The sequence below is a fragment of the Pelobates fuscus genome, chromosome 4 (assembly GCF_036172605.1).
Source record: "Pelobates fuscus isolate aPelFus1 chromosome 4, aPelFus1.pri, whole genome shotgun sequence".
NCBI lineage: Eukaryota > Metazoa > Chordata > Amphibia > Anura > Pelobatidae > Pelobates > Pelobates fuscus.
The window spans coordinates 56,744,070-56,770,151 of record NC_086320.1 but is presented as its reverse complement, the minus strand read 5'-3'; the positions used below and the strand labels follow the sequence as shown (position 1 = coordinate 56,770,151).

At 41.6% G+C, this 26,082-nt stretch overlaps 1 protein-coding gene across 1 annotated transcript in view; it reads left to right on the top strand.

Moving 5' to 3' along the window:
• Nucleotides 1-26,082, top strand: part of VPS13B (vacuolar protein sorting 13 homolog B) — an 843,188-nt gene that overhangs the window by 785,796 nt on the left and 31,310 nt on the right. Inside the window, exons 51-56 of the mRNA XM_063451210.1 lie at nucleotides 4,426-4,572; nucleotides 6,092-6,375; nucleotides 7,367-7,494; nucleotides 8,326-8,525; nucleotides 9,572-9,690; nucleotides 13,779-14,602. Coding sequence (XP_063307280.1) covers nucleotides 4,426-4,572; nucleotides 6,092-6,375; nucleotides 7,367-7,494; nucleotides 8,326-8,525; nucleotides 9,572-9,690; nucleotides 13,779-14,602 — 1,702 coding nt within the window. The remainder of the gene's footprint in view (nucleotides 1-4,425; nucleotides 4,573-6,091; nucleotides 6,376-7,366; nucleotides 7,495-8,325; nucleotides 8,526-9,571; nucleotides 9,691-13,778; nucleotides 14,603-26,082) is intronic.

The window sequence follows — 26,082 nt, the reverse complement described above, 5'->3', positions numbered from 1 at the left end:
CCGTCTGTAAAGTAAATGTGAATATAATCAGGGAGGTGTGGCCCCTAATTGCCAGCAGTTGACATTGCTGAAAAGGACATTAGATCTTTGAGTTCTACATTACATTGGTAATACATCATTGCAAAAAGACTATAAATGCATTTGTTTAATAATAATACAGAGACAGGAGTTTCCTGTTAATTATTTAGATTTTAGATTTTTTTTTTACCTGCCCAGTACTATTACTAGTACTGTATGAGGCTGATAACACTAACTGGCGAATCCATGGAATAGTTCTAACTTGCTAAGCCTCCTAATACAATATTGTCGTGCAATGTAACCCTTGTAACCCATGCTTTATGCTATATGTGGTTTTATACTTCTGGAATTTATCCAATATTAAAGAATCTTACCATGAAAAATAAATAAAAAGGTTTGAAACTAAAGAAAGTTTTAATGCATATGGTGACATAGTCGGTAAAGTAAAGCAATAAACATGTAAAGAGAGACACTCTGAGGAACCTGCAGATTATTATGTTATCATCCTAAACTGATAACTGACTGTAATCCAGTTTGGGCCTACCTACCCTCTGCTTTGCACTGATTTGATGCAGTCTCACCTCTTCTAACCGCAGTTTCTGAATCTGGATTTAATCCGTTAATCTTCTGAGTCTGACATCAAAACCTTAATATTGCTCCAGAACTTTGTTTCTGTTGGCCCTGGCTTTATTTGCTACTGTTTCTGAGCTACTAGTCTTGAACATTATTTATCTTGTGTTGATATCACCATCCCTTTTACCTCACTAATAGTTTAGACAGATTTCTTCTCCTCACTTATCATTCTGATTTCAGTGTCTGTATCGGTCGTCAGCCCTGCCTACTACAGCAGGTATTTGTGAATAGTCTTTTAAGAGTAACTGTGCTGTCTAACACTCTGGCCACTGACTCATCTGGTGTAACAAAAAAAGCAGAACTACAGATAAGTAGTTGTAAATTTGGATAAATTGGGGGATTGGGCATGCAGGAGGCAGACAGGTAGGACATTTGTTGATACCTTGACGTGAGACACATTGGTTACTATGCGTCTGACTGATTCCAGGATACCGTATTCACAAAGCATTGTCAGGGTTCTCGAAAGAGAAGCTTGGAATTTGATTTTCACAGGTGGGAATGTAGCTGATTCTAACTGTAGCTGAATCTGTTGGTAAAAACTGTAAAATGCAGACTTATGGTGGTATCTGATTGAAATGATGTTCACAATGGATTGATGGGATGTGTATTCTTAACCGCACGGTAAACATAGTGGACATCAGACTCAACCTTGTGTTTCTCAAGGAGCGCATAAGCATCATTTTTATCTCTCTTGGCTCCAATTAATTATATTTAAAAATTCTTTAAAATGTAACATTTTAGGATGCTAGAATTAATTTAACTACAGTTATATATCTCAAAGGTAAAAATCAACCATCTACCATCATGGGTGGAGAGGGGAGAATAATCAATTGGTATTTTATGTAAATGCTATAAGATGCATTTTTGCACTTGTCTACCTAGTGTTAGTAATAAGGCCAAATATTGCTGTCAAATGGAACAATTGTGTTCTTTTCACCTTTTGCGAATCGGTAATGGCAAAAATGAAATACAAACTATAAAACCCTGACATTAAATTTTCTCCAACATCCTACGTGTTGTCAACTGCATTTTCAAATATATTGAAATATCTGCCGTTTACGCAAGGAGGGAAAATGCTCAATCATTCTTCAGTCTGTCGGTTCTTAATAATCCTCAGTACGCAAGAATTAGTCCAGAATCCATGTCTCGTTGAACATTTCCTCATCTCGTCTGTGCTTGGCTTCCATTCCTTTAACTGAACAGCATATACACCTGTTCTTTTGGAATTGTGTTCTTGTCTTTCAAACTACTGGCCTTTCCAGTTCTTTTTCTTCCTTCTGTTTCCAAACGTCATAAACAATATCGCGCCTCACATACTTCCTCAAAATCCTCTCAGGTCTCTTTCAGACGGCTCCATTTATCAAACTGGCCAAAGAAACGTAGCTGCCGATCCATGTCAAAGTCATTACTCTCTTCTCAGGTTGTTCCCTCGTATATTTTAAATCATGGCTGAACTTACTAGCCAAAAGAGTAATTTGATATAAAAGATTTATTTATCTTTTAAACAAGTGGAGAATGTCCTGGAGAAAGGGGGAAAACAGAACATGGTGATCATTTATATTACAAAGTGCTCTGCAGATGTCATGACGTATACCTCGTAGCTAAACTCTTTGCTTGCTGGATCAGTGAACGCAGTGTTCCAGAATCCTGAGTGTTACCATACGAGAAGCTTAAATCGTTGTGTAGGTTACATAGTCGTGTAGTATTCTAGTTTGTAAAAGACCATTAAGTTCAACTTTTCACAGATCTGTTTATGCTGTTGCTTGAAAAGAAAGGAAATCCTTTGAATGTGCCACAAAGAGGGACTCTTGACTCCATACTGGCAATCAGAAATATGCGGGGATCAGCATGATATTCATCTGCATATTAATTATATGCATGAATATTCATTTTTTTTCCAGAAAAGTATCCAAACTTTTTTTTTTGTATCTCTACCAAATAGAGATAAACAACCTATATAGTCAGAGTTTGCGTCTTTTATTCTTGAGCTTCTAACCAGTAGAGTTACCTTCCTACACAGAGCCCCGTGCTGCAAAGCATTGTGTAGCCTTTTTTCTTACAGTGTTGCCTGCTTTCTCCAGTAGTTCCCTGTACAGCCCTCTCCTCCCCATTATCTATTTCCTACACATCGCTGCCCACCAAGTGCTTCTATGTTCTGATGGGTGGATTGGTGTGAGCAGTTGCGGAAATAATGTAGAGAGCCCTGGTGCAAGAATTTCGTTTGGGCCCCCCACTAGCGTGAGGGTGGCCGAGAGATCCATATCTGTTGTATAACTTGATGTTTTGCTGGCTTGGGATCTACTATTTGCTAATCCTTGCCTGGATGTGTTTGTGAGGTAATGTTTGTGTGTTTGCATGTCTTTGTATGGACTATGTGTGTGTGCATGTAGGGGGGGTGTATTTGTGTGTACTGTCGCCACCTGATGTGCCTCCCGCCCCCTCCAAGGTGTTGGCCCAGGTAGTTCTGCCGCTGGGTGTGAGACGTTTTAAGGCAGAGTAGAAGAATGGACCAGTGGGTGACATAATGCATGCACATATTGCTGTTGATGCACAGCAGCCGGTGCACCTGAAAAGGGTCATGTTAGTCAGTTAGCGAAGGCTTGCATGCCCAGGTTGTTGTCAAAGCTCTCTTGCAGAGGCAAAATGCCCTGTCCTAGATCTGGACACAAAAAAAGGGATTCTTGTCAAACTAACAAAGGAAGTGGAGCCTGCCTTAAGATTCACCCTTTGTCAAGATTGTCAAGTGCAGGAAAAATACATAAGACAAAATAGTTCCTACTTTGTCTTATGCTTTGTCTTATGCTATTAATGAAGAAAAGAAACAGGAAGAGAATAAGAAACAATAGGAGAAAGGTAAGTTTGAGGTGACAGAGCCACTTTACGTTTCTTGTGTAAATAATGTTTGGTTATGTAAGGGATTGATTCTATGGTCTAAGTGCTTGGAAAAAAACTGAGGTAAAACAGCTGATATGGAATATTATCCAACTCAGCGATAGTCACAATTTATGCCTCCGTTTTGGATTTCGTGAAAATTTGGGGTTTAGTTAATAACCGTGCATGTATTGATACCATGGAGCCCACATATGGTTAAACTTTTCAATTGTAGCAACATAGGTTCAAGAGTTGTGGGTCAGTCCCGTTATTATTATTATTGCCATTTATATAGCGCCAACATATTCCGTAGTGCTTTACAATATTATAAGAGATAGATTTAACAATAAAAGACAATTAGAAAAACGTACAGGAGCAATAGGTTAAAGAGGACCCTGCTCAAATGAGGAGAAATAGGACAATTTTACCACAAGACCACCAAATACATAGTCGTTCCCACCCCACCCTGGCAACACCTCATTGAGATGCATAATTCCCTGGTATCCTAAATAAGCATGTGGAGTCCTGTACAAATGGGTTATGAGTTTATGATTCATCTTTTGATATCTGGAGCAAATAGAGCTGGTGAGATAAGAGGATCATCTTCCCCCAGAGAGAATCACGGATGAGTCTGCCAAGTTCAACCTGACATTTTGCATCCCTTTCCTGTAACACCTGATTAACTTCAATCGCAAGGTTTGCAGCACGTCATACATACAGAAAGCCTTGCAACACTTTAAATTAAGTTCATTCTAGAGTTTTGCCACCATTCCATTAATACTATGATACTTGATTTTGAACTTAGGGGGGGGGGGGGGAGCAAAGAAGGACCTATAACTGATATAGAGATTGTGGTGGGTTGCTTTCCTCGTCCCTTCCTGCCTGACATTGTTGTTTTTGCAGCTCTGCCAATTCTGTGTTTCTTCGATGGTTCGACATGGAATCCAGATTCTGCAGATTGAGGACAAGACCACGGTCATTAACAATACCCAACTGAAGGTCTATTACAGCCCACAGATGTCTCTAGCACCCCAGGATTCAGAAGAGGAGGTTAGTCTTCATTTGTTTTGGGGTACTTAGTGAAAATATTTTCCATTTACCAACATTACAGGACGTAACAATTAAAACAGGGTTCTCAACCCTCCCTCCCCCTCCCTCCCCCTCCCTTCCCCGCTGCCCCCTTGTTAACTAAGGGTAACTAAAAACCTTGAGTCGGCGTGGATCCGTTCTGAGCATTCCGCTTAAATCCTGTGTTGATATAAGTTGGCCGGCTAATAATAAGAGCTGATATAAGTTGTCCGGCTAGTAATAAGAGTTGCTATAAGTTGGCCGACTAGTAATGTGACATGCTTAGTTAAAGTTGTAACATGTTCTTTACCTCAGTTAATTACGTTTAACTTTTCTTAGTGCACCAGTCCACGGCTGTCTAACACTGCAATGGCACGCATATAGGCTAATAGAGTTCTGATTACTTACTCTAAATGATAAATCGATGCCTCCTTACGCGTCACACTCACTATAGCTATATATACTAATTTATTTGAATAATATATTATTAATATTAAGGGTTAACAAGTATGTAGGGGTGGATATATAAAAAAATCCCCCTCTCTGTCTCATTAGAGATATCTTTGCCAAAAGCTCAAGGAAGCAAGGTGAATGGTTGGTGTAGTACCCACCTGAGAGGTTTGCCTTGACGTGGCAGGTGGGCTAAAGTCCCTCATGGCCATTGGAGTAACTAAAAACCTCCATTTGTTTAAATAAACATAGGGGTTTGGGAAGAGCGCAGGTAACTCTTTTCTTTTGGTTTTTACTGTATGTATTGGGGCTGATGTGTACTATGGTCGTTGCTGCCGCCCAACAGTAGTGGGAGTTTGAGCGCAGGTTTCAACATACGTGATAATGAACGCTAGTCCATCTTAAAGTAAAGGTATAAGGCTAGGTGTAAACGCTTGCACTGCTACTAGTTATTGTACCACGATTTCAAAAAAATATGTGCAGTTCCTCTTGACAATGTATCTTATCTATATGTCAGTGTCACTCGGTGTATGTTTAACTGCACCTCAAAAATAAAGAATTTTAAAAAGTTTTTGTGAAAATTAAAACAATTGCCTGAAACGGGATTGGGTTAGACACATATATATATGCACATGACTTGATAAGTAAAGGGTGATGACTCAGTATGGGACATGTCCACAGCTGTGTGAAGGTTATGGTGGAATTTGTCCAATATCAAGTGCTTGCTTGTCGTCTACTGCGTTTATCTGTCTACAATATGCTAGAAACGTAAGTGTTTTTACAAAAATAATTGTGTTTCACCTGTTACTTAGTCAAATGCTGATCGGCATTACCTTTCAGTGAACTATGTTTAAAGCCTAAGGAAAAATGATATCTTTGCACTCTGAAATCTGGCAGTCCTTCAACAATCCAATGTTTGGCTTCAAATGTCCAACTCATAATAATAAGTCAAAGCTCGGTGGACTGAATCATCTGTTTCTTTTGATCAAACTTATCATTTTTGTATTTTTTTTTTTCTTGATTTTTTTTTCTTTCTTTCTTCCTTTCATAGTATGTGCCTGTACCAGATAATGCTGTTTTCAGTGTTAGTCCAGCTGGGGAACATCCTACCATAAAGTCCAACACACTCCCTTGCTGGGATTTAGTGTCCGACGCAAGTCACGTAGCAGTCGAGGTGTCGTCCCTTCAGAAATCCGTCCTGCTGAGCCTTTGCCCGAGTGTCGGAGCGGGTAGTGCCGAATGTTGGAGCTTGCCAGTCATGATACGTCCAGAGCTCCCCAGGCAGAGTGTGGCAGTGCCTGTGGCAGAGTGCTGTAAAAGTGAATTGTGCACAAAGTATGCTTTTATCCTTTTTCTTTTACCTATCTCATACCATCTTCATATTAGACAATTGCGTATTGTTTAATGGAGCACTATAGGGTCAGGAACACAAACATGTATTCCTGACCCTATAGGGCTAAAACCACCATCTAGCCACCCTGGTCCCCCCCATGCCTCCCTAGATTTTTTTAAAATCTTACTTGTATTCAAGTATGGAGCTGCTAGCTCTGGCTCTGTTTCCTTTAGACCTTCCCACTGCCTGCCAGCAGAAGTGGTTGCCTGATCCAATCACAATGCTTCCCCATAGGATTGGCTGAGACTGACAAGGAGGCAGATCAGGGGCAGAGCCAGCATGATTCAAACACAGCCCTGGCCAATCAGCATCTCCTCATAGAGATGAATTGAATCAATTAATCTCGATGAGGAAAGGTCACTGTCTGCATGCAGAGGGAGGAGACACTGAATGTTTGGATGCATTTTAGGCAGCCATGACCCAGGAAGGATCTCTAACAGCCATCTAAGTAGTGGCCAGCAAGTTATCACTAGGCTCTAATGTAAGCACTGCATTTTCTCTGAAAAGACAGTGTTTACAGCAAAAAGCCTGAAGGTAAGGATTCTACTCACCAGAACAAATTCAATAAGCTGTAGTTGTTCTGGTGACTATAGTGTCCCTTTAACTTATGGACTTTTATATACCATTCAAGACTAACTCTTGTCTTGGCAAGCTTGGTTTTGCATCACTAGAAATAGCGTTCTAAAATGTCTAAAGGGCTCAAAGTTATCCATCCCTGATATAGAGAGTACACAAAAGGTAGTGCACTATAGATGAAAGTACCAAATTAAGACAATTGCTATAACTAGAGTAATATATAAACTTGGAGAATGTTAACTGTATACGTTTACATAAATAGATTGTTACATTGTAGTTAGTAAATGACTGATACACTTTTAATCAGTAGACAATATTTTAATGGAATGGATGGGTTCCCTCTCTCTTTCTATAAAGGGCTTTAGTGCTGACTTATCAGGAGCATCTCGGTGTGACTTACCTAACTCTTACTGAAGACCCAAGTCCTCGCATTATAATTCACAACAGATGCTCAGTTGCATTGCTTCTGAAAGAAAACATTAAAGGTATTTTTTTGTTTGTTTTTTTTTTTTTAATCAGAGCTGTGTTTTAGCTCACGTTTTCATCATTGCACTATCATATTCTGTAGAAACTGTAATTTCAGTAGTATTATTGTACAAGAGACAAACACTTCTTATTCACCAGGGTTCTTTCAGTAAAATGTAAAAAAACAAAACTGAAAAACCTTTTTTCTAGCAGCAATGTCCTTCTTAGTGACTGTACACTTCTTCATTAATAAACCAACCAGTGATCGATCAGTCTGTCACTAAGGAGTCTTTTGGCCTGTCTGTACTTTTCGTTCCTCTGTATGAGATCCACAGACTAATTAATACATCATCATACATTTTTATTGTCAATCAATATTAGTTAATGATACCATTTCACAAATACTTTAAAAGTCATGATTGCAGTGCATCTGCAGTGAAACAGGACATTATTAGTCTGGTCTGTACATTAGTTTTTAGGGGTACCTACTTACCCCACTTTTTTTTTGCTAAACTTCCTCTACGTGTCTGTCTGTCTTCACTAGTCAATTGTATTTACACCCCTCACAATCCCCTAGGCCTGTGACTATGTGATGTACTAGGTAAATACAGAGAGTTGTTTGAAAAAGTACAAACACAAGTATATTAAAAATAACAGTAAAACCTTTTTTAAACAATCACAGATTCAAAAAGGTCAAAAAGAGGGACTGACTATTCTGTAAAAATCCTGATCACTTCGCACCCGGTGTGACCTGTAAATTAGAGTATTTTCATTCCATTCCATTTGTACCTGTCCTTCTTACAAACTCTTCAACAACCCTGATGAAAATTCTTGCTCTGCTTTTCTTTCAGAAACGCCAAAGTTCAAAGTGTATTGCAGGAAAATCCCAGCCGACTGCTCCGTTCACCATGAGTTTTATCATCAGTTGTCAAATTTTCCTGACTGCAAAACCAAAGATTTACTGCCGAGCATTTTCCTGAAAGTCTTGGCGTCTGATGAAAGTACAGCAGAATGGAGTGACATGATGGACATCAATAACCAGGGTCCTCAGGTAATCCCTTAGAGCGGTGTGCCCCAGCTGAATCATCAAAGTTCTCCCAGTAAGGCAGGCTTTCACAGTGTTATCATGTGACACTACAAGTAATGCCCCCTGTGTAAATGACATTTAACAGGGCAGTAGTAACCACATGGACTTCACACCACTACTGGTCCTCCACACGTTTTGATTTGCTTTTGGTGCCAGGAAAATGAGAGGTTCAAAATCCAGGATGATCTGTCGAAGGAAGCATGGTATCGGTGCCTGGGAGATATAGATTTGTCATCTCTCCTCCCACAGAATATGGCATGGGTATATCCTCATATTTCTATACTCTGTGTGTAGTACAGGATGTGGTGACTTTGAACAGCTCACATAGATCCAATCCCATGCATCCTCTGATAGAACATAAGGTAGACGTTAGATTTTGGATCGACCACTCCTCTCAGAATCCAAGAATCAGGTGCAGCTGACCATCTCCTCTCCATGGCATTTATTGTGATGGTGGTTACCTGTGCTCCTGAAAACACAACCCGATGAGGATATCTTCAGGAATGTCTTTGAGGAGCACTGCCTCTAAGCAATCACTTAGACGTAAACTATTGTCTTGGTACAAGCTCTGTCAATTTGTGGTGTATAAGGGGAAAGTCTTATTGAGTAAAACATATTTTAAACAATGTTCATCACATGTCAGTGAGCACATACAGTATTTTATAAACCATTACTTAAATCTGAATAGGCTTGTCATATTCGTTGAATTACCATGTATCATAACAAAAAAGCATCATCTCATTATCTGCTGGAAGTCAAAATTTGTCATCTTAGATTTGCCTTATCGTTTGTGCTCTGATGGAAATTATGTCTCAAGGGCAATCAAGCAGAATAAATGTATATTGTTTGTGACATAACGGTTCTAGTTACAGGCTTAATTGGGATTTATGGAAAAGAAGACTGAAGACATCTGCTATAAAACATGTTGAGCAATGCAGACAATGTTTTTTTTAGCAGAATGTAAAGTACTGGCTATGCTAGCACTCTAACATTATCACCCATGTTTGTAGGTGGTGTTCCTGGCAGGATATGGATATGTGCATGTGGATGTGGTCCAACACTGTGGCACAATGATCCTTACCCTTTCGCCAAAAGGTAGAGCAGGACCTGTGCTAACAAGTCTTAACAGGTATGTAGCTAGCAAGTTTTAATGTTTATTTTTTTTATAATTCTTAATTTTTGTTGTGCACATTATCGCAGAGAGGCTTTTGGTGCCACAACAGCGAACACAAGCATATTCATTTCAAACATAGGAATACTTATGCATGGCATTGAGACAATAGCACATTTTTTTAGGTAATGATATTAAATGAGAATAAACATATTGCATGGCATGAGTTGGTCCTACTCTAGATAGATCTAAGAATGCTTTCAGTAACAAGTTGTTAACGTAGAGAAGGCGTAATGCCAAAGTTATAATCATGTTGGGGTCATAGAAAAGATATAGGCCACTAGTGCCAACCTAAATGTATTACAGGAAACATAGATATCTCAGGTCACAGTAACAGCTGCTTAGTATGAGCTTAGAGGTCTACAGCAGGGAAAGTACAGGGAAACCAACAATGGTATGTGAGCGCTCCAAATCAAAATATGACCACTAGAAATTATACTCCAAAGCAGCAGCTGTTGAATAAAAAATTTAAATATACACAAAGTATTTATTTATACATATATAAACAATAAAATGAATCAAACATGAATACAATGAAAAAAATTAATGTTGCCACAAAAATATATGTCCAGGCCAAAGTTCAAAGATACACAGTGTGGGGCCCCCAACACTAATATTGATAGTGTATCAAAAATAAAAACCAAAGGACTGTGCACATCAAAATTAAAAATTAAAAAATGTAGAACATCAAAAAATAAATATCAGACCCCAAACACATATATCGTTCCTGGGGGAGGGAGCTCTTAAACCCGCCAAACATCTAGGTAAAGGTAGAGGGTGCCGCTGTGAATAATCTCCCAAAGTTGCAAACCTAGGGAGTAAGTCAGAGCAACTTACCCTATTCACCCGACCTTCGTGTAAGGTAAGAGGAGCACGCCAACTCCCTACCACGAGATAGGATGTGTAGGTCCGAACTCTTTTGAAGTTTAAAGTACAGGGAACCCAGACCCCAATGCTAGGAAGGGTGCTTATCTTATGCCCGCCAGAGTAGCTGTACTTGTAATCCATATGGCAGTGCCCTGCCAGCCCCTGGTGCTATCACAGTCCTGAACATGTGGCCCACGGTCTGATTGCTGTCTGCAACCCGGGCGCGAACCTGGGGACTCTCATCCTCCCCTGGGTGTGAGCGGTATCGGTGGAGTCTTCTCCATGTGTACTGATACCCAGGTAGGTGTCGGCTTTGTCTGGAGCAGAGTCGTTTTGAACGGCGCATCTGCCGTGGTTTCCGTCTCCGCCTTCCCGCTTTAGGTGTCAGGATCTGGTGAGTCACAGCAGGTTTTGGGTCGAGGGTTCCACCTGGTTGCGGCTGTAGAGAACTCTCCCCTTCTGTATCTCGTGGCTTGGAGGCTCAATTCAGCCATGAGTCGCTCCCACATCCGTGCAAAGGCCTGGTCAATGCACTCCTCAAGGAGGTCCCAGGATATGACAGCAACCATCTTGGAATGGTGGCGTTGGTTGTTCGGCCCTGCAGGATTAGTAGAGTATCTCTGCTGTCTGCTACTGCTTTGTAGGATCAGTTCAGCACAACTGTGGGGACCGGGTTAACCCCCACCGGTCCGGTGGGGGGGGGGGTGGGCGGAGTGCAGAAATCTGCAGTGTATATCCGAATGTGTAATCCAGAGAGCGCCTGTCTATCCAGCGCCCGTCAAGTTTAAAGGCCCCAAATATTGAAGGGAAGTTATTCCGGTTCAGAATGACACCTAATGTATTATCAAATGGGTCCCCACGATGCGGTACACTTGTTTCAAGTTTAAAAAGCTTATCAGGCAGGCTATGAGCAGGAGCTAGCTTATCATGTGACTGCTCTGCTTGCCAGTCAGGCTCTGCCCCCCAAGTTTTAATGTTTTAAACCTTACATGTGCTAATTGTACTCTGCAAGCAGGGAATAGTTGAGAATTCACAACTGATTCCATTGCCTTTAAAACCAAGTAATGTGATGAGAAGGGACAAAGCAAGAACATTTTCTTTATTTATTTTTTAAATTTATTTTCAGACAATACATTGAGGTAACCTTTTATAGTTGATTACACAGGATCAGTAACAAGGAGATATATTAGAACTTTGACAATTGCTGTGGTATTGTGTGTTAGATGGAGATGGGGGGAGTCTGAGTAACAGAGATCGCATATGATGGTTGGCTGTTGATAACCATTTGTGTGGCCAACAAACATTGCACCAGACCCAGTACACTGTACTTCTAGATGTCACCATAACCTCTACCTCTTATTGGAGCAGAAGAAAAGTTGCTTTCTTCTGCTCCAATAAACCTGCTCACTTTGGATTTACCTTGAGTGACTGGACCATCATTTATTTCTGGAACCTAAAGAGAACTGACCATCATGGGGTTACAGATATTAGAGCTGCCAAGGTGAGTCATTACAGCTCCATGCTTTTTAGTGTGTAGGAGAGGTCCATTTCATGACCTGGGTTATTTTATAGAAAGGAAAGTCTTTGTCCTATGTGTCAGTACCATGGACAGAGGAATGGACAATTAAGCTTGTCTATACCAGGACAGATCTTACCCTTTCTGCTATATTTGAATTCAATGTATTGGCAATCTGTCTTGTGCATACAATGGGTAGAATGAACAGCTGGATCGATTCTATTCCAAGCACACATTTCGATGGGAGTAAAATGTTCTACATTTAGAAGTCCAATATTTTTCATTCTAACCTCCAAAAGGATGTAAATTATGTCAATAAATATTTAGAAGATAACATGGCACCGTTCTTTGATCTGGTTAATTGATCAATAATCTCTACACCAGCACATGTCCAAAATCACACTGTGCCATGCACACAATGGGCTATACTCGATCTACAAGTTATTTTATTGAGTAATGTATGCTACCTAAAACAATCAGCACACAGTATGCTAAAGAACTATCTAAAATAAAATTTGAATTGCTATTTACAAAAACAAACACACACTAAATAGAAGATTATCAAAAGCACTATCATTTTTTTTTTTTTTAAAGCTATTGCTTGCTTAACCTGCAAAATATTTTTTTTCTCCTATCACTGGGTGCACGTTGAAAACAATTTACCAAAATGAGAGGTTTGTATCACCTGTCTATAACACTCACAAGCTAAGGCTCCCTGGTATGGTTTTGGCTCTGTAAGTTTCCCAAGCTCCCTGCTAAAGCCGTGAGTGCATACAATCACTGGAAAAAATCACTCATCGGCACTACTTAACTTGGCATTTGTTAGCTAGTGCCGCCATTGGCTTTTTTCCATGCATTAATCTGCATTAGCACAGCACTAGCTGCCGATAGAAACACAATACAGAATTCATAGTTGTTTTAACTAATGTGAAAAGGTGAGTTTCATGCCAAAATCAAAATGTAGAGCAAACTACAGTTTCTGGTAGTCTGCAGCTCCTATTACTCTCAGGCTATCCAGGCTGTAGGGAATCAACTGGCAATATCCAATTTATTGATTAAGTGAATAAGGAGACTTTAAATTGGATTTATTGAATACGTCTGTTAATTCCAGTTCTTCCCTACACTAAGCTCTTGAGCACTAACTGCTATATTTATTGTGACCACATAATCCTTAATGATATTTACAAGAGGATTGTAAGCTAAATATCCTTATTACCTTGCTGGTCCCTGACCTTCAATGACAAAATTTCTAAGGCATGGTTTAAAGCAATGATTATTATCCCTTGTGTTCGAACTGAAAACAGTCTACATGTTATCTTAGTGTATTCACATTGGCAGAAAAAGGCACCATGTATTTTTAGAATCCAGGTAACTGGGCACAATAGCAGCTCTGCAATCCCCAATGAAATAGAGGCATCCTTGGTATTGGAATGAGTCTAATGTAATTTGCCAAATTTATTTCAAATGAGTAACGTTTCACCAAGCTAATTCAATGTAAGGTAATAATTGTTCTGCTCCTTGAGAAAAATATTAAGATCTTCTGGTTTAGAGCAAAGAGTCTTTATTCTTTGTTTTTCTGCAGTTGGTGGAATGTTGAGTGTAATTTAAAGTCTGAAGACACCTAGTTGCCTTTAATATTTTTTTGCATTTGCCTCATTCATAGGAAACAAAGTCAGAGGATTGTATTCAAATTCTTCATCACTCAGCTCAGCCTTGGAATTTTTGACGATGTGACAAACTACAAGATGTCCTCTGAGCTGCTACGCCTTACACTTGACAGTATTTTCATCAGCATGGCCCCAGTCAGTAACTATCTCAGGCAGCCATGTCGAGAACAGCAGACTGATGTTATGTGTGGCATACCACTGTTTTATAGCCTGGAGGTCTACTGCGGAGACTTGCAACTGGACAACCAACTCTACAACAAGTCCAACTTTCATTTCCCGGTACTGGTATGCCAAGAAGAAAGAGGTGATGCTGCCAAGTGGCCAAAATCAAGTAGTCTATACACTTCTGCAAAAGAACTAGAAGATTTTAAAGATTGTTCCTTCATCAAGCTCTTTATTAACCTGACAGTCGAGCCAGACCTTTATGACCTGAACGAGCTAAACTTTGAACTCAAGCCATCCCGACTCTACGTGGAAGACACATTTGTCTATTATGTTAAGACCTTGTTTGACACCTATCTTCCAGATAAGCTGTTTCATAGCACAGTGAAGAGCCCTGGAATCACAGTTCCTCAGACATTACCTGAACAAGTCCAACAGTATGCTGTGGCTTTAGTTCGCCCAGTGAAGCTCAGGAAACTAACAGTACAACCCGTGAATCTACTGGTTAGCATTCACGCCTCTTTAAAACTCTACATTGCCTCTGACCACACTCCTTTATCCTTCTCAGTGTTTGAACGAGGACCAATCTTTACCACTGCCAGACAGCTTATACATGCCCTTGCCATGCATTACGCTGCAGGTGCCCTCTTCCGAGCAGGTAAGATTCAAAACTGTTCTGCTGGCATCAGTCATATTTTAGTAAATACAAAATCAGTTTTTATACTTATGTATTTATGCTTGTTCAAAAAGTGTACATTACAAATAGAGTCTGATTACTGGCTGTTTTTTAGATTAGCCAAGTAACTTAAAGGAGCACCTTAACATTATAAATAAATATTTTATATTACACCGTGATTAAAGAGATGCTTAAAGAAACATTAACAGAGTTCAGCATCAACATAAGGAGAAGCCTCTAGTGGATGTAACCCTGCCTTACACTCCAGGAGTGCTATCAGACAAATATAAACACTGCAGTTTTTGTGAAATTGCATTGTTTTACATGTTCTTGAGTGAGGGAGAGCATTCGTGCACCAAAACCACTTCATTATAGTGGATTGTGGTTTTTTTTTGCCTACAATGTGCCTTAAACACTGCAGTTCTCCCATTAATATATCCAGAATAGCACATCTACTGCAGGGTCCCATTTCAATAATACCATCCTACTGTTATTGGCATAGGTCAGGCTTCCCCAAACTCCGGCCCTCCAGATGTTGCTGAATGATTCTATGAATGAAATAGACAGGCAGAGAATCATGGGAGTTGTAGTTCAGCAACATCTGGAGGGCCGGAGTTTGGGGAAGATGGCATCGGTGAAAATACTCAAAACTATTAACCCCTTGAGTGCTGTGTGGGAGAGCAGCATTTTGATTTCCCACATATTGATCCATCCAAAACTACTGATGTTAGTCCAGACCAGAGGATGTAATCGTTCAGCCTTTTTCTTGCAGAATGTTAAGAAAAAGTCTGCTCACTACAGAGGAACTGGAAGGGTTAATATGTATCTTGTAGTTTTACAAGCAAGGTTGGTAGGTGCTGGTGTCAGCTGATTCACACCGTGTTACTTAGCATATTCACAATCTCTTCTAATCTCCCTGGTACATGCCCAGAGACTGGACTTGTGATGGACGTAGGGTAAAGTTTGTTTGTACTGGAATGAAAGTCTGAATGGAAGAGGCATTGTATGACTGAAGCCAACCTGACAAGCGTGCAGAGCCAGGAGATCAATAGTGCACAAATGTCCCTAATTAGCAAGGTATTACGTTTAGCACCATCATGCTAGACATTGTTCTGGGTCACTGATCCAATTAATGATAAACCTTGATTTTCACACAAATAACTGCAGATAAATTTGACGTTTGATCAAATCCGACAGCTTTTTAGCAATGGTAACTTTGCCTCTGTTTTGTAAACTTCTGATCCTTTCAGAATAATTATCCCTCCCTCAATAAGATTATCTCAGCCTTGCCGAATTATACCAGAATCCGTGTTAAAAGCATGGCTTTATGACCCGTTTCTACTGTTTGCCCAGGCTATGGGTATATATTGATTGTTTTATTTATATTAATATGTGACATTGTGCAGAACACCGTGTATTACTATATCTAAACAAAGGTTCTTCTAAGTTTATTATGTTGGCTTACACATTGGATGTTACAGATTGTTTAGATTTACTATTCCATTGATTTCCACACTAATAGCTCCACTTTAGATCGTTGCCCCCAGCTTGGCATCATTACCTAAACATCATGTTTTATATAGAATGTTTTACTTTGTCAGATATGGTACCAGTCTCTACCAACTCTGATGGCTTCACCCTCTGTGTTCCTTTGGTTGATTAAAAGATTACATCACAACAAAAGTTAGCATGTTTTGATGGCACGACGGGGCTTCTGATCTATATATCCTATTTCAATTTACATTATTGTTGGAAAAGTGCTTTGAACCAATCCAGTACAGGGTGGGAAGGGGGGCATGACAAATTCTAAGCCAAACCAGCAACGAATGACAAATAGCATTGCAGGTATACCATATGGTTCCTAGAAGATGTTGAAGGAATACAATTTAAACTTGCCTTGATTCATAGGATTTCACTAAATATTAAGTGAAAGTTTGAGCCGTCAGTGAGAAGTGTGGAACGGTGGTTGATTAAGATAATCAGATGGATTATATTCATTTATAAGTGATGGAAAATGTATAAACTTTTGAGTGCCCAGGGAGGGGGGTTGGGACTTGTTTAGTGCCTTGCATTACTCATGTTCGTGGACCTTATAGTCATCTACAAAATCATCCAAATGAATAACTTTAAATCGTAGGGGAATAGATATGGAAAAAGTCTAATTAATTCAGTCATGGCTATTTATGATAACAAAAAAAAAACAATCATAAGCTATCACTATAAATCAGCCACAAATTGAGTAAAGTAGATGGCCGTATCTATCAACATGCAAATAAACACTGGTGAAGCTTATGGGAGTTACGCACAAAATCTGTTTTCATTGGACGCAAAGTGTGCATGTTTCCAGGATAGAATGAGCCAGGGTCTGGGTAGTATCTCTCCTAAGTACACTTCATTACTTAGGTCAGATTTTCCAGATAAATCACTCCAACACGATTACTATAATTTATTTATATAGCGCCAACAGAATCGCAGTGATAGAAACAATAACTAAACAGAATTACAAGCATAATTATACAGAAGTAAGCAAAACTGTTTCACAGTCTCGTATAGTAGTAGATGACAATTGCTTTACACAAACATTAGTCTCATCAGTATACCCCTACCAACCACTGATACACTATACACAAAGAGTTCTAGTATATCTGGATCTATGATATCCCAGCCGTGGAGTATACCATAATGCACAGCCAGTTTAGTCATCAATGATCTTCAAGGTTTGTATAACCGTAATAATGTGCCTGTATACTTTGTTCAGCTGAACAGATATGTGTTTTGGGTTTTCATTTTATTAAATATCTTAGGACCGCCGTGTAGTTGTCTCAGAGCCACTCTTCTAGGCCAACTAATGAACCTGGCGTATGAGTCGTGTGTCTAACCTACAATGTTACACTAAAACAAACATGACAGCTGCTATAGCTGAATATATGAGGAATCACATGAACGTTTAAGGTCCAATGGCACCACATAACAAATAAATGATAACTAAAAGCAACAGTACATTGGTATGTTTTGTGTCTTCACTTGGATCGTCGCTTCTAACGGTTTCATATGAGTATTCAAAACAAGAAACCTCAATAGCAAGGTTTTAGCAGAACATCGGAATTGTTACTGCAGTTGAGAGAAAACAGACGTGTGTGCATGCCAGAACTTTAATGAGCCATAATTGTCTAGGACACTGGATTGGATAGAACTCTGAAGCAGATACAGTAACATTCCTTCTATCTTCACAGTCTTCAAGGTACCCCCTCCCATATTGGAGGGATATTAGTAGACAGCTTTGCTAAGCAATAACGGACAATACAAGGAGGGTGAATAATTATGCGCTTTTTACGTGTCCTCCTCTCACACACTTGTTTTCACTTGATTTCAAATATTTTCCAGTTATACGTCCACCGGTCATAAGGTTTTATCCATTTTGGAGTGACCCTGCCAAAACCAATCTACTGTGATGTAATTCCAGTAAAATACAAGTTTAGCAGGCTAAGATTGCCACAAGGCATATGTATGTATATGTGTTTGTAGTATCAGTTAGTTAATTACACGTAGCTAAGATACTGTTATCACTGTACTGACCAGGTGCAGGAATGTAAGAACTGGAATTACGCGTCCCTCTCCTTTGTATCAGATGAGCCACGTGGTTAGACCGGATGGATGAGTTTAGACTCTATTTATTAAATAGGTTAAGGGTATGTGTGGGTGTAGTTAATTGTGGGAGGAGCTACAGTGCTATATAAGGAATGTACTCTATGTATTCAGTACTCAGACTTTGCTGTATTTTGGTGACGCTAGTCCCTCTGAGTCCCGATCGGTGATCCAATAAAGAATCTCTTCCTTCCTGAAGAAACCTGTGTCCATCTCTCTGTGCTTGGCTTCCGTCAGTTTCTCCGGTATCATTTGGTGCATTGGCCGGGAAGCTCATCGTTCAACGGTAGCTGAGAGGCAGAGGCGTGAGACGGTCTATCTTTGCCCACGTTCTCTACGGCTGCACCCCTGAACTTCTGCGTGGACCTCCCTTCGTCTCGGCGCCACTGGTCTGTTGTCCAGGAGATCATCGGCCTCTACGTGAGAAGTGCTGGGGTGTCCCCGTCGATGAGTGTGAACTCAGGTTCAGGAACGAGGAGGTAAGATAACTGCTGTTTTAGACGGCAGGACCCGCTAGGGGTATACCGATTGTGCGGTAGGCCCAAAGGGGTTTTTGAATCTGTATCTGCCCCCTCTGTCGGAGGGAAGGAGCGAAGGCGCACCGCTCGATCGAACGCTCTTTAGTCAGACCGTTTGATTTGGTTAGTCAGGCGGGGTCCTGGTGTAAGATAGCCCTAGCCGGACACCGGTGTCTTGTCTAGACTAGCGTTCTAGGGTGTATATTACGTTCGCTAGGTCGGAGGGACCGGGAGACTAAGCGGCGCCTGTGTAAATTCGGTTCGCTAGTTCTCATCCTATCTGGGCTAAGTGGGAAGGCGTGTAAATTTGGAACCCACTAGACTTTTGATAGTACGACTAAGAGGCGCCTGTGTAAATTCGGATCTCTAGCTCGTTGTATAGTGCGACTAAGAGGCGCCTGTGTAAATTCGGATCTCTAGCTCGCTATGTATATGTGGTGATTGGGCAGTGTGGCTAACCAAAACGGGTGTATATAGTTTTAGGTAGTCCATTCAAGGTACTGGCCAATAGTTTAGTTGGGAATTGTAAATGTGTTAACGATTGTTTAGTAAAGTGTATATCTTGTTAGATAGCGCGAGCTCAGCCGTCTAGCGAGAGTGTTAATAGTGTGTTGCTGTATTATAGTGCACGGTACCATAACCCTGTATATTTACTGACATTATATAATAAGTACTAATCATTGTCGTCCATTGCATGTTTAACACCATAACCACTAATAATTGTATTGTGACCTTAACTTGTGCTTTGACCTATGCTAACCGTACTGTAACCGCTATTTGTAAAAGACGATGTTACTGGGGTGTGTTATAGACGGGTAATTCGTATATAGAGAATTATAGCGTGGGTGACTGTGTAGTTACGCCAAAGGGCATAATATTGATTATATAGTGACTGGTGTAGCAGCTGTGTGTGTACGGGAATTCCCTGAGTGTTTATTGTTATTGTGTACGTTTCACTTGATAACCGTACCACGTGGTGCTGTTGCCAGAGGAAACGGGTGTGACTGTTGAATAGTACGCGTGTATAGTATTCGTTGTCGACGACGTTCCATTGTTAAGTATGGGTGCGTCGCAGTCAACGATTCCGGATCCCTTAGGATGTATGGTTAAGAATTTTAAAAAGGGATTCAAAGTTTGTGATTTTGGGGTAAAGATGTCTCCTGTACGTTTGGTCACTTTGTGTACTAGGGAGTGGCCTACTTTGGTTGCGGCATGGCCGCCACGTGGCAGTTTGGATCCAACTCTGGTACAGCGCTTACACGTGGCTGTATCGGGTAGGCCTGAACTTTACGGCCAGTTTCCTTATATTGACTGTTGGAGACAGGCCGTAAATGACTCGCCAAAATGGCTCCAGACATGCCACGAGGAGCAGTGTCGCCTCATGGTAGCTAGGACTTGCTCGTCCACTAGGACTGGTGTTAGGCCCATTTTGGACACGCCCCCTGAGTCCGAGATCCCTTTGCCGCCCCCTTACTTTCCGTTAAGAAGAAGTGACGCAAACGCAGGAAGTCCTGCACCCCTCCCCTCATTACCCTCATCCACTTCCGCTTCCTCCTCCAGTACAGGATCCACCCCCCCTCGTACTAAATCCCCCCTTCCGGAACCAGATAGACCAACCTCCATTAAAAATGAATATCCTGATTTGGCGCCACTTCAGACTTCCGGTCAAGCTTCATCTAGCTCGGCCCGAAGTGTTCTATTCACTACCTTTTCCCAAAACCAACCTCCCACATCCCCATACCCTATCTCTCCCCGACCGGAACCCATGACTGACGCTTCCCTACGTAGCCCCATCCAAACCCGACAGTTGACTGGTGCCCAACAATTAAAGCACTATCAGATGCCTCTTCGCTTAAATCCCGGGTCAGCTTATATCGATGCCGCAGGTCAAATGGCACACGCTGACCCTGTCTTCGTATATGTCCCTTTCACCACTACCGACCTTTTAAACTGGAAGACCCATAATTCCTCGTATACTGAGAAACCACAAGCCATGACTGATCTGTTCACCTCAATAGTACAGACGCATAATCCGACATGGGCTGATTGCCAGCAGTTACTAATGACTTTATTTAACAATGAGGAAAGGACAAGAATAAATCAAGCAGCCATTAAAGCATTAGAAGATAGAGCCCGTGCTTTGAACCAAGCTAATCCAGCAGCATGGGCCGCAACACATTATCCCAACACTGATCCCGATTGGAACGTAAATGGTGCTGATATGGTTCAACTCAGAGCCTATAGAGACGCTATAATTGCTGGCATGAAAGCCGGAGGAAAGAAAGCCATTAACATGTCGAAGACAGTTGAGGTGATCCAGAAAAGCGATGAAGCGCCCAGTGTCTTTTATGACCGATTATTGGAGGCGTACCGCTTGTACACCCCCTTTAATCCGGAAGACGCAGACAATTCCCGAATGGTGAACTCCGCCTTTGTCAGCCAAGCTTACGGAGATATTAAGCGCAAGCTACAAAAGCTAGAAGGGTTTGCAGGTATGTCAATCACCCAACTAATGGAGGTAGCTAATAAGGTGTATATGAATAGGGAAACAGAAAGCAAGAAAGAGGAGGAGCGCAAGATGCGTAAAAAGGCTGATATGCTAGCGGTAGCGATCGCAGGCGTAGATAAACGGGGCCCAGATAGAGGCAATAATAGATGGAGTAGGGAGCCTTTGAGTAGGGATCAGTGTGCGTATTGCAAGGAAGAAGGGCATTGGAGGAACGAATGTCCGCAAAGAGAGCAGTACGAGAGGGTCCTACCCAGGGCAGGCTACGGAAACTTTAGAGGCAGAGCGAGAGGTAGAGGAGGCCCCGGAGGGAGTAATGGTTATAGAGGGAGTAATGGGAACAGAGGAAGTGTTAGGGAAGACAGGTATATTCCAGCAGCGCAAAGGTCCCGCGATAGAGAAGGTAGGGACTTTGTAGGATTGGCTGACACTGTCATGGAGGACTATTGATACCGACCGGGCTCCATCCCCCTTGGTCGAGCGGAGCCTATGGTCGATGTATCAATAGGGGGGAAAAGGAGTGCGTTCATGATCGACACTGGTGCTGAACATTCAGTGGTGACTAATCTAGTTGCTCCTCCATCTGGAAGGACTATTACTGTGATAGGAGCAACTGGAAGAAGTGCTGAAAAACCGGTTCTTAAAAGTCGACTCTGTACATTGGGAGGCCACGTAGTAAAACACCAATTCCTTTATATGCCTGAATGTCCAGTCCAATTGCTGGGACGTGATATGCTATCAAAATTACAAGCGCAGATTACGTTCCTACCAAATGGAACAACATCCTTAAAGTTTAATGGACCTTCAGGTATTATGACTTTATCCGTACCAAAGGAAGAAGAGTGGCGACTTTATACAGTGTTGACTAGCCAAAACCCTAGGAGTGATGAGACATTGTTTAACATACCAGGAGTTTGGGCAGAGAACAACCCACCAGGACTGGCCCGCAATATTCCACCAATAAAAATTGAACTGAAACATGGGGTTTATCCAGTGAGCCTAAGACAATATCACATTCCGCAGAAGGCTAAGAAGAACATCCAATCCTATCTGGATAAGTTCATACGGTATGGTATCCTAAAATTCTGTACTTCCCCCTGGAACACCCCATTGCTGCCTGTTCAAAAGCCCGGTACAGATGAGTATCGACCTGTACAGGACTTAAGAGCAGTCAATGATGCGGTTGTTAGCATACATCCAGTTGTACCCAATCCATATAACCTGCTTGCTTTAATTCCGGGCGGGGCTACTTACTTCACAGTCTTAGATCTCAAAGATGCCTTCTTTTGCCTCCGAATTGCCGCAGAAAGTCAATGTATTTTCGCTTTCCAGTGGGAGAACGCTGTAACGGGCTCAAAACGCCAAATGACTTGGACAAGACTGCCCCAAGGGTTTAAAAATTCACCTACCCTATTTGGTTCAGCCCTAAGTCAAGATCTATTGGATTTCGAGTCCATCCCAGGAGAGTGTGTATTGTTACAATATGTAGATGACTTGTTGATAGCAGCAGTTACAAAAGAAATCTGTCAGCAAGCAACGCACGATCTACTACACATTCTCTGGAAGGCAGGATACAAGGTGTCTAGAAAGAAGGCTCAGTTGTGTTTGCCAACTGTCAAGTATCTAGGATTCCATATCTCTGAAGGTCAAAGAATTATGGGGCCAGAGAGAAAAGAAGCTGTCTGCCAAATACCAATACCCAAGAATAGAAGACAAGTGCGAGAATTCTTGGGGGCAGCAGGCTTCTGTAGGATATGGATTCCCAGCTATGCGATACTAGCAAAACCTCTGTACGCAGCTATCAAAGGTACAGAGCACGACCCCTTCTTATGGACCCAAGAACAGCAAACGGCATTTGAAGATGTGAAGAAGGCTTTGATGAGTGCCCCATCATTAGGTCTACCTGATCACACACGACCATTCTACTTATATGTACACGAGCAAAGAAGAATGGCTGTGGGAGTATTGACACAGTACTTGGGATCATGGCAAAGACCTGTTGCCTACATGTCTAAGCAACTGGATGCAGTGGCCAGCGGACTTCCACCTTGTCTAAGAGCCGTAGCTGCAGCCGCCCTGCTAGTAGCTGAAGCCGATAAACTCACTCTGGGTCAAGAACTTTATGTACGAGTCCCACATGCAGTACAGACGTTGTTGGATTACAAAGGAAATCATTGGTTTAGTAACAGCCGTATGACCAAGTATCAAGCAATGTTGTGTGAAAACCCAAGAGTGCATTTAGAGACTGTAAACACCTTAAATCCAGCTACCCTTTTGCCGCAACCTACTGAAAGTCAACATGATTGTTTGGAAGTAATGGATGAAGTATTTTCAAGTAGACCAGATCTTCGTGATTTTCCCATCCAGAACCCCGATGTTCAATATTACACCGACGGCAGTAGTTATGTGAAAGAAGGGATCCGCTATGCAGGATATGCAGTGACAACAATAGACAAGGTGATAGAAGCTCGGCCACTGGCGAAAGGAACATCAGCACAAAAGGCAGAATTAATAGCACTAACACGAGCGTTACAATTGGCTGAAGGTTTAAGAGTAAATATCTATACGGACTCTAAGTATGCGTTTTTAACCACTCATGCCCACGGAGCTTTGTATAAAGAAAGAGGACTACTGAATTCAGAAGGCAAAGAAATCAAGTACGCAGCTGAAATCCTACAACTATTGGAAGCAGTGTGGGAGCCGAAAGAAGTCGGTATCATACATTGTCGAGCGCATCTGAGAGGAGATGGTGATGTAACCAAGGGAAATCGGATGGCAGATAGTGCAGCTAAGCGTGCTGCTGAATCAGGAAGACAGGAGTATGTGGGGCATATAGCTGCTCTTATACCAACTCCACTGTCCCAATGGACTCCAGTTTATACAGCTCAAGAAGAGGAGTGGTTAAAGACTGAACCGGGAAAGTATTTGGAGAACAAGTGGTATCAGCTAGAAGATGGAAGAATAGTCATACCAGCATCACTAGCGGTAGAAATTGTCCAAAATTATCACAACGGGACACATTCTGGGAGAGACAGTACTGAAGAATCTCTCAGGAAACATTTCTACATACCAAGATTGTCCAACTTGACTCAGGCCATTGTACGCAGATGTGTAACGTGTGCTAAGAATAATGCAAGACAAGGACCAGTAAAGCCACCAGGAGTCCAGATTATGGGGGGACTCCCCATGTCCGATCTACAAATAGACTTTACAGTAATGCCTAAATCGGGTGGACATCGTTACCTGTTGGTAATTGTGTGCACCTATTCAGGCTGGGTAGAAGCATGTCCTACTCGTACAGAGAAAGCAGGAGAAGTTGTAAGATTCCTGCTACGAGAAATAATACCCCGATATGGACTACCCTGTTCTATAGGATCGGACAATGGTCCAGCTTTTGTTCATCAGTGCCTACAACAACTGACTCATATGCTTGGTATAAAGTGGAGGCTTCATACTGCATATAGACCCCAGAGTTCTGGTAAGGTAGAGAGAATGAATAGAACTATAAAGAACCAGTTGGCTAAAATGTGTCAGGAAACCCAACTTAAGTGGAACGTTCTCTTACCCATAGCTTTATTGCGAATCCGCAGTACCCCTACCAGAAGGATGGGCCTCTCTCCTTTTGAAATCATGTATGGGCGACCACCTCCCGTACTTGGTAACTTAAGGGGGGACTTGAGTCAGTTGGGAGAAGGAATTACCCGGCAGCAGGTTGTAGAGTTGGGTAAGACTATGGAGGAGGTACAGAAATGGGTACAAGATAGATTACCTGTGAATATTTATCCCCCTGTTCATAGTTATCATCCAGGAGATCAAGTGTGGATTAAAGAGTGGAATAATGTACCGTTAGGGCCCAAGTGGAGAGGTCCTTATGTTGTTCTTTTGTCTACCCCTACAGCAATAAAAGTAGCAGAAGTGACTCCGTGGATACATCACTCCAGGGTTAAACCAGCAGCAGTCGATTCTTGGCAAGTTACAGTAGATCCAGAGAATCCCTGCAAGATCCGGTTAAAACGCACTACTCAGTCGGAGTAACGAGGAATTATTGTGGATTACAAATTTTATTGTTACAGGTGTGAGTGAGAAGGCCATAATAAAGCCTGTCCGCTTACCATCACATAGTGTATAAGCCAGGAAAGTCTCGAAGGGACACCTGTGAAGACGAGCAGAACTCCATTCCCTGCAGCCCTCACATCCTGGAAGCTGAGGTTCCATCGCACGGACGAAGACTGAGGATGACGGCGAAAGATGTGCTTTTGATTGTGTTTATTTACATGTGTTTTTATATTCAGGAAGGTAGAGGTACCGACACTCCTAGCTGTGAGGTATGCATTAAGACTACGAGAACAGGTAACCATATTTCCCAAACCCTAATTTGGCATTCACAATACGAGTGTAAAGGAGATGTATCGAGATGTAGATACTTAAATATAGATTATAGTGTGTGCCATTTAGGAGTAGGAGAACCTAAGTGCTTCAGTCCGGAGTATCAACCTCGTACAATCTGGTTGACTCTCAGGAATGGAGATCCTCAGGGGACCCTAATTAATAAAACGGTGTTAGAATCCGTACATTCTTCGGGTGTTCTGCTATTTGATGCGTGTAAAGCGATATCGAGTGGTAGAAAGCCGTGGAATGTATGTGGGGATCTTAGATGGGAGAGGACGTATGGGTCTAACGATAAATATATTTGTCCCAGTAGCAAAAATAAATATGTAAGTCCTAGATGCCCAAATAGAGATTATAACTTTTGCCCATATTGGTCTTGTGTGGGGTGGGCAACTTGGGGACAG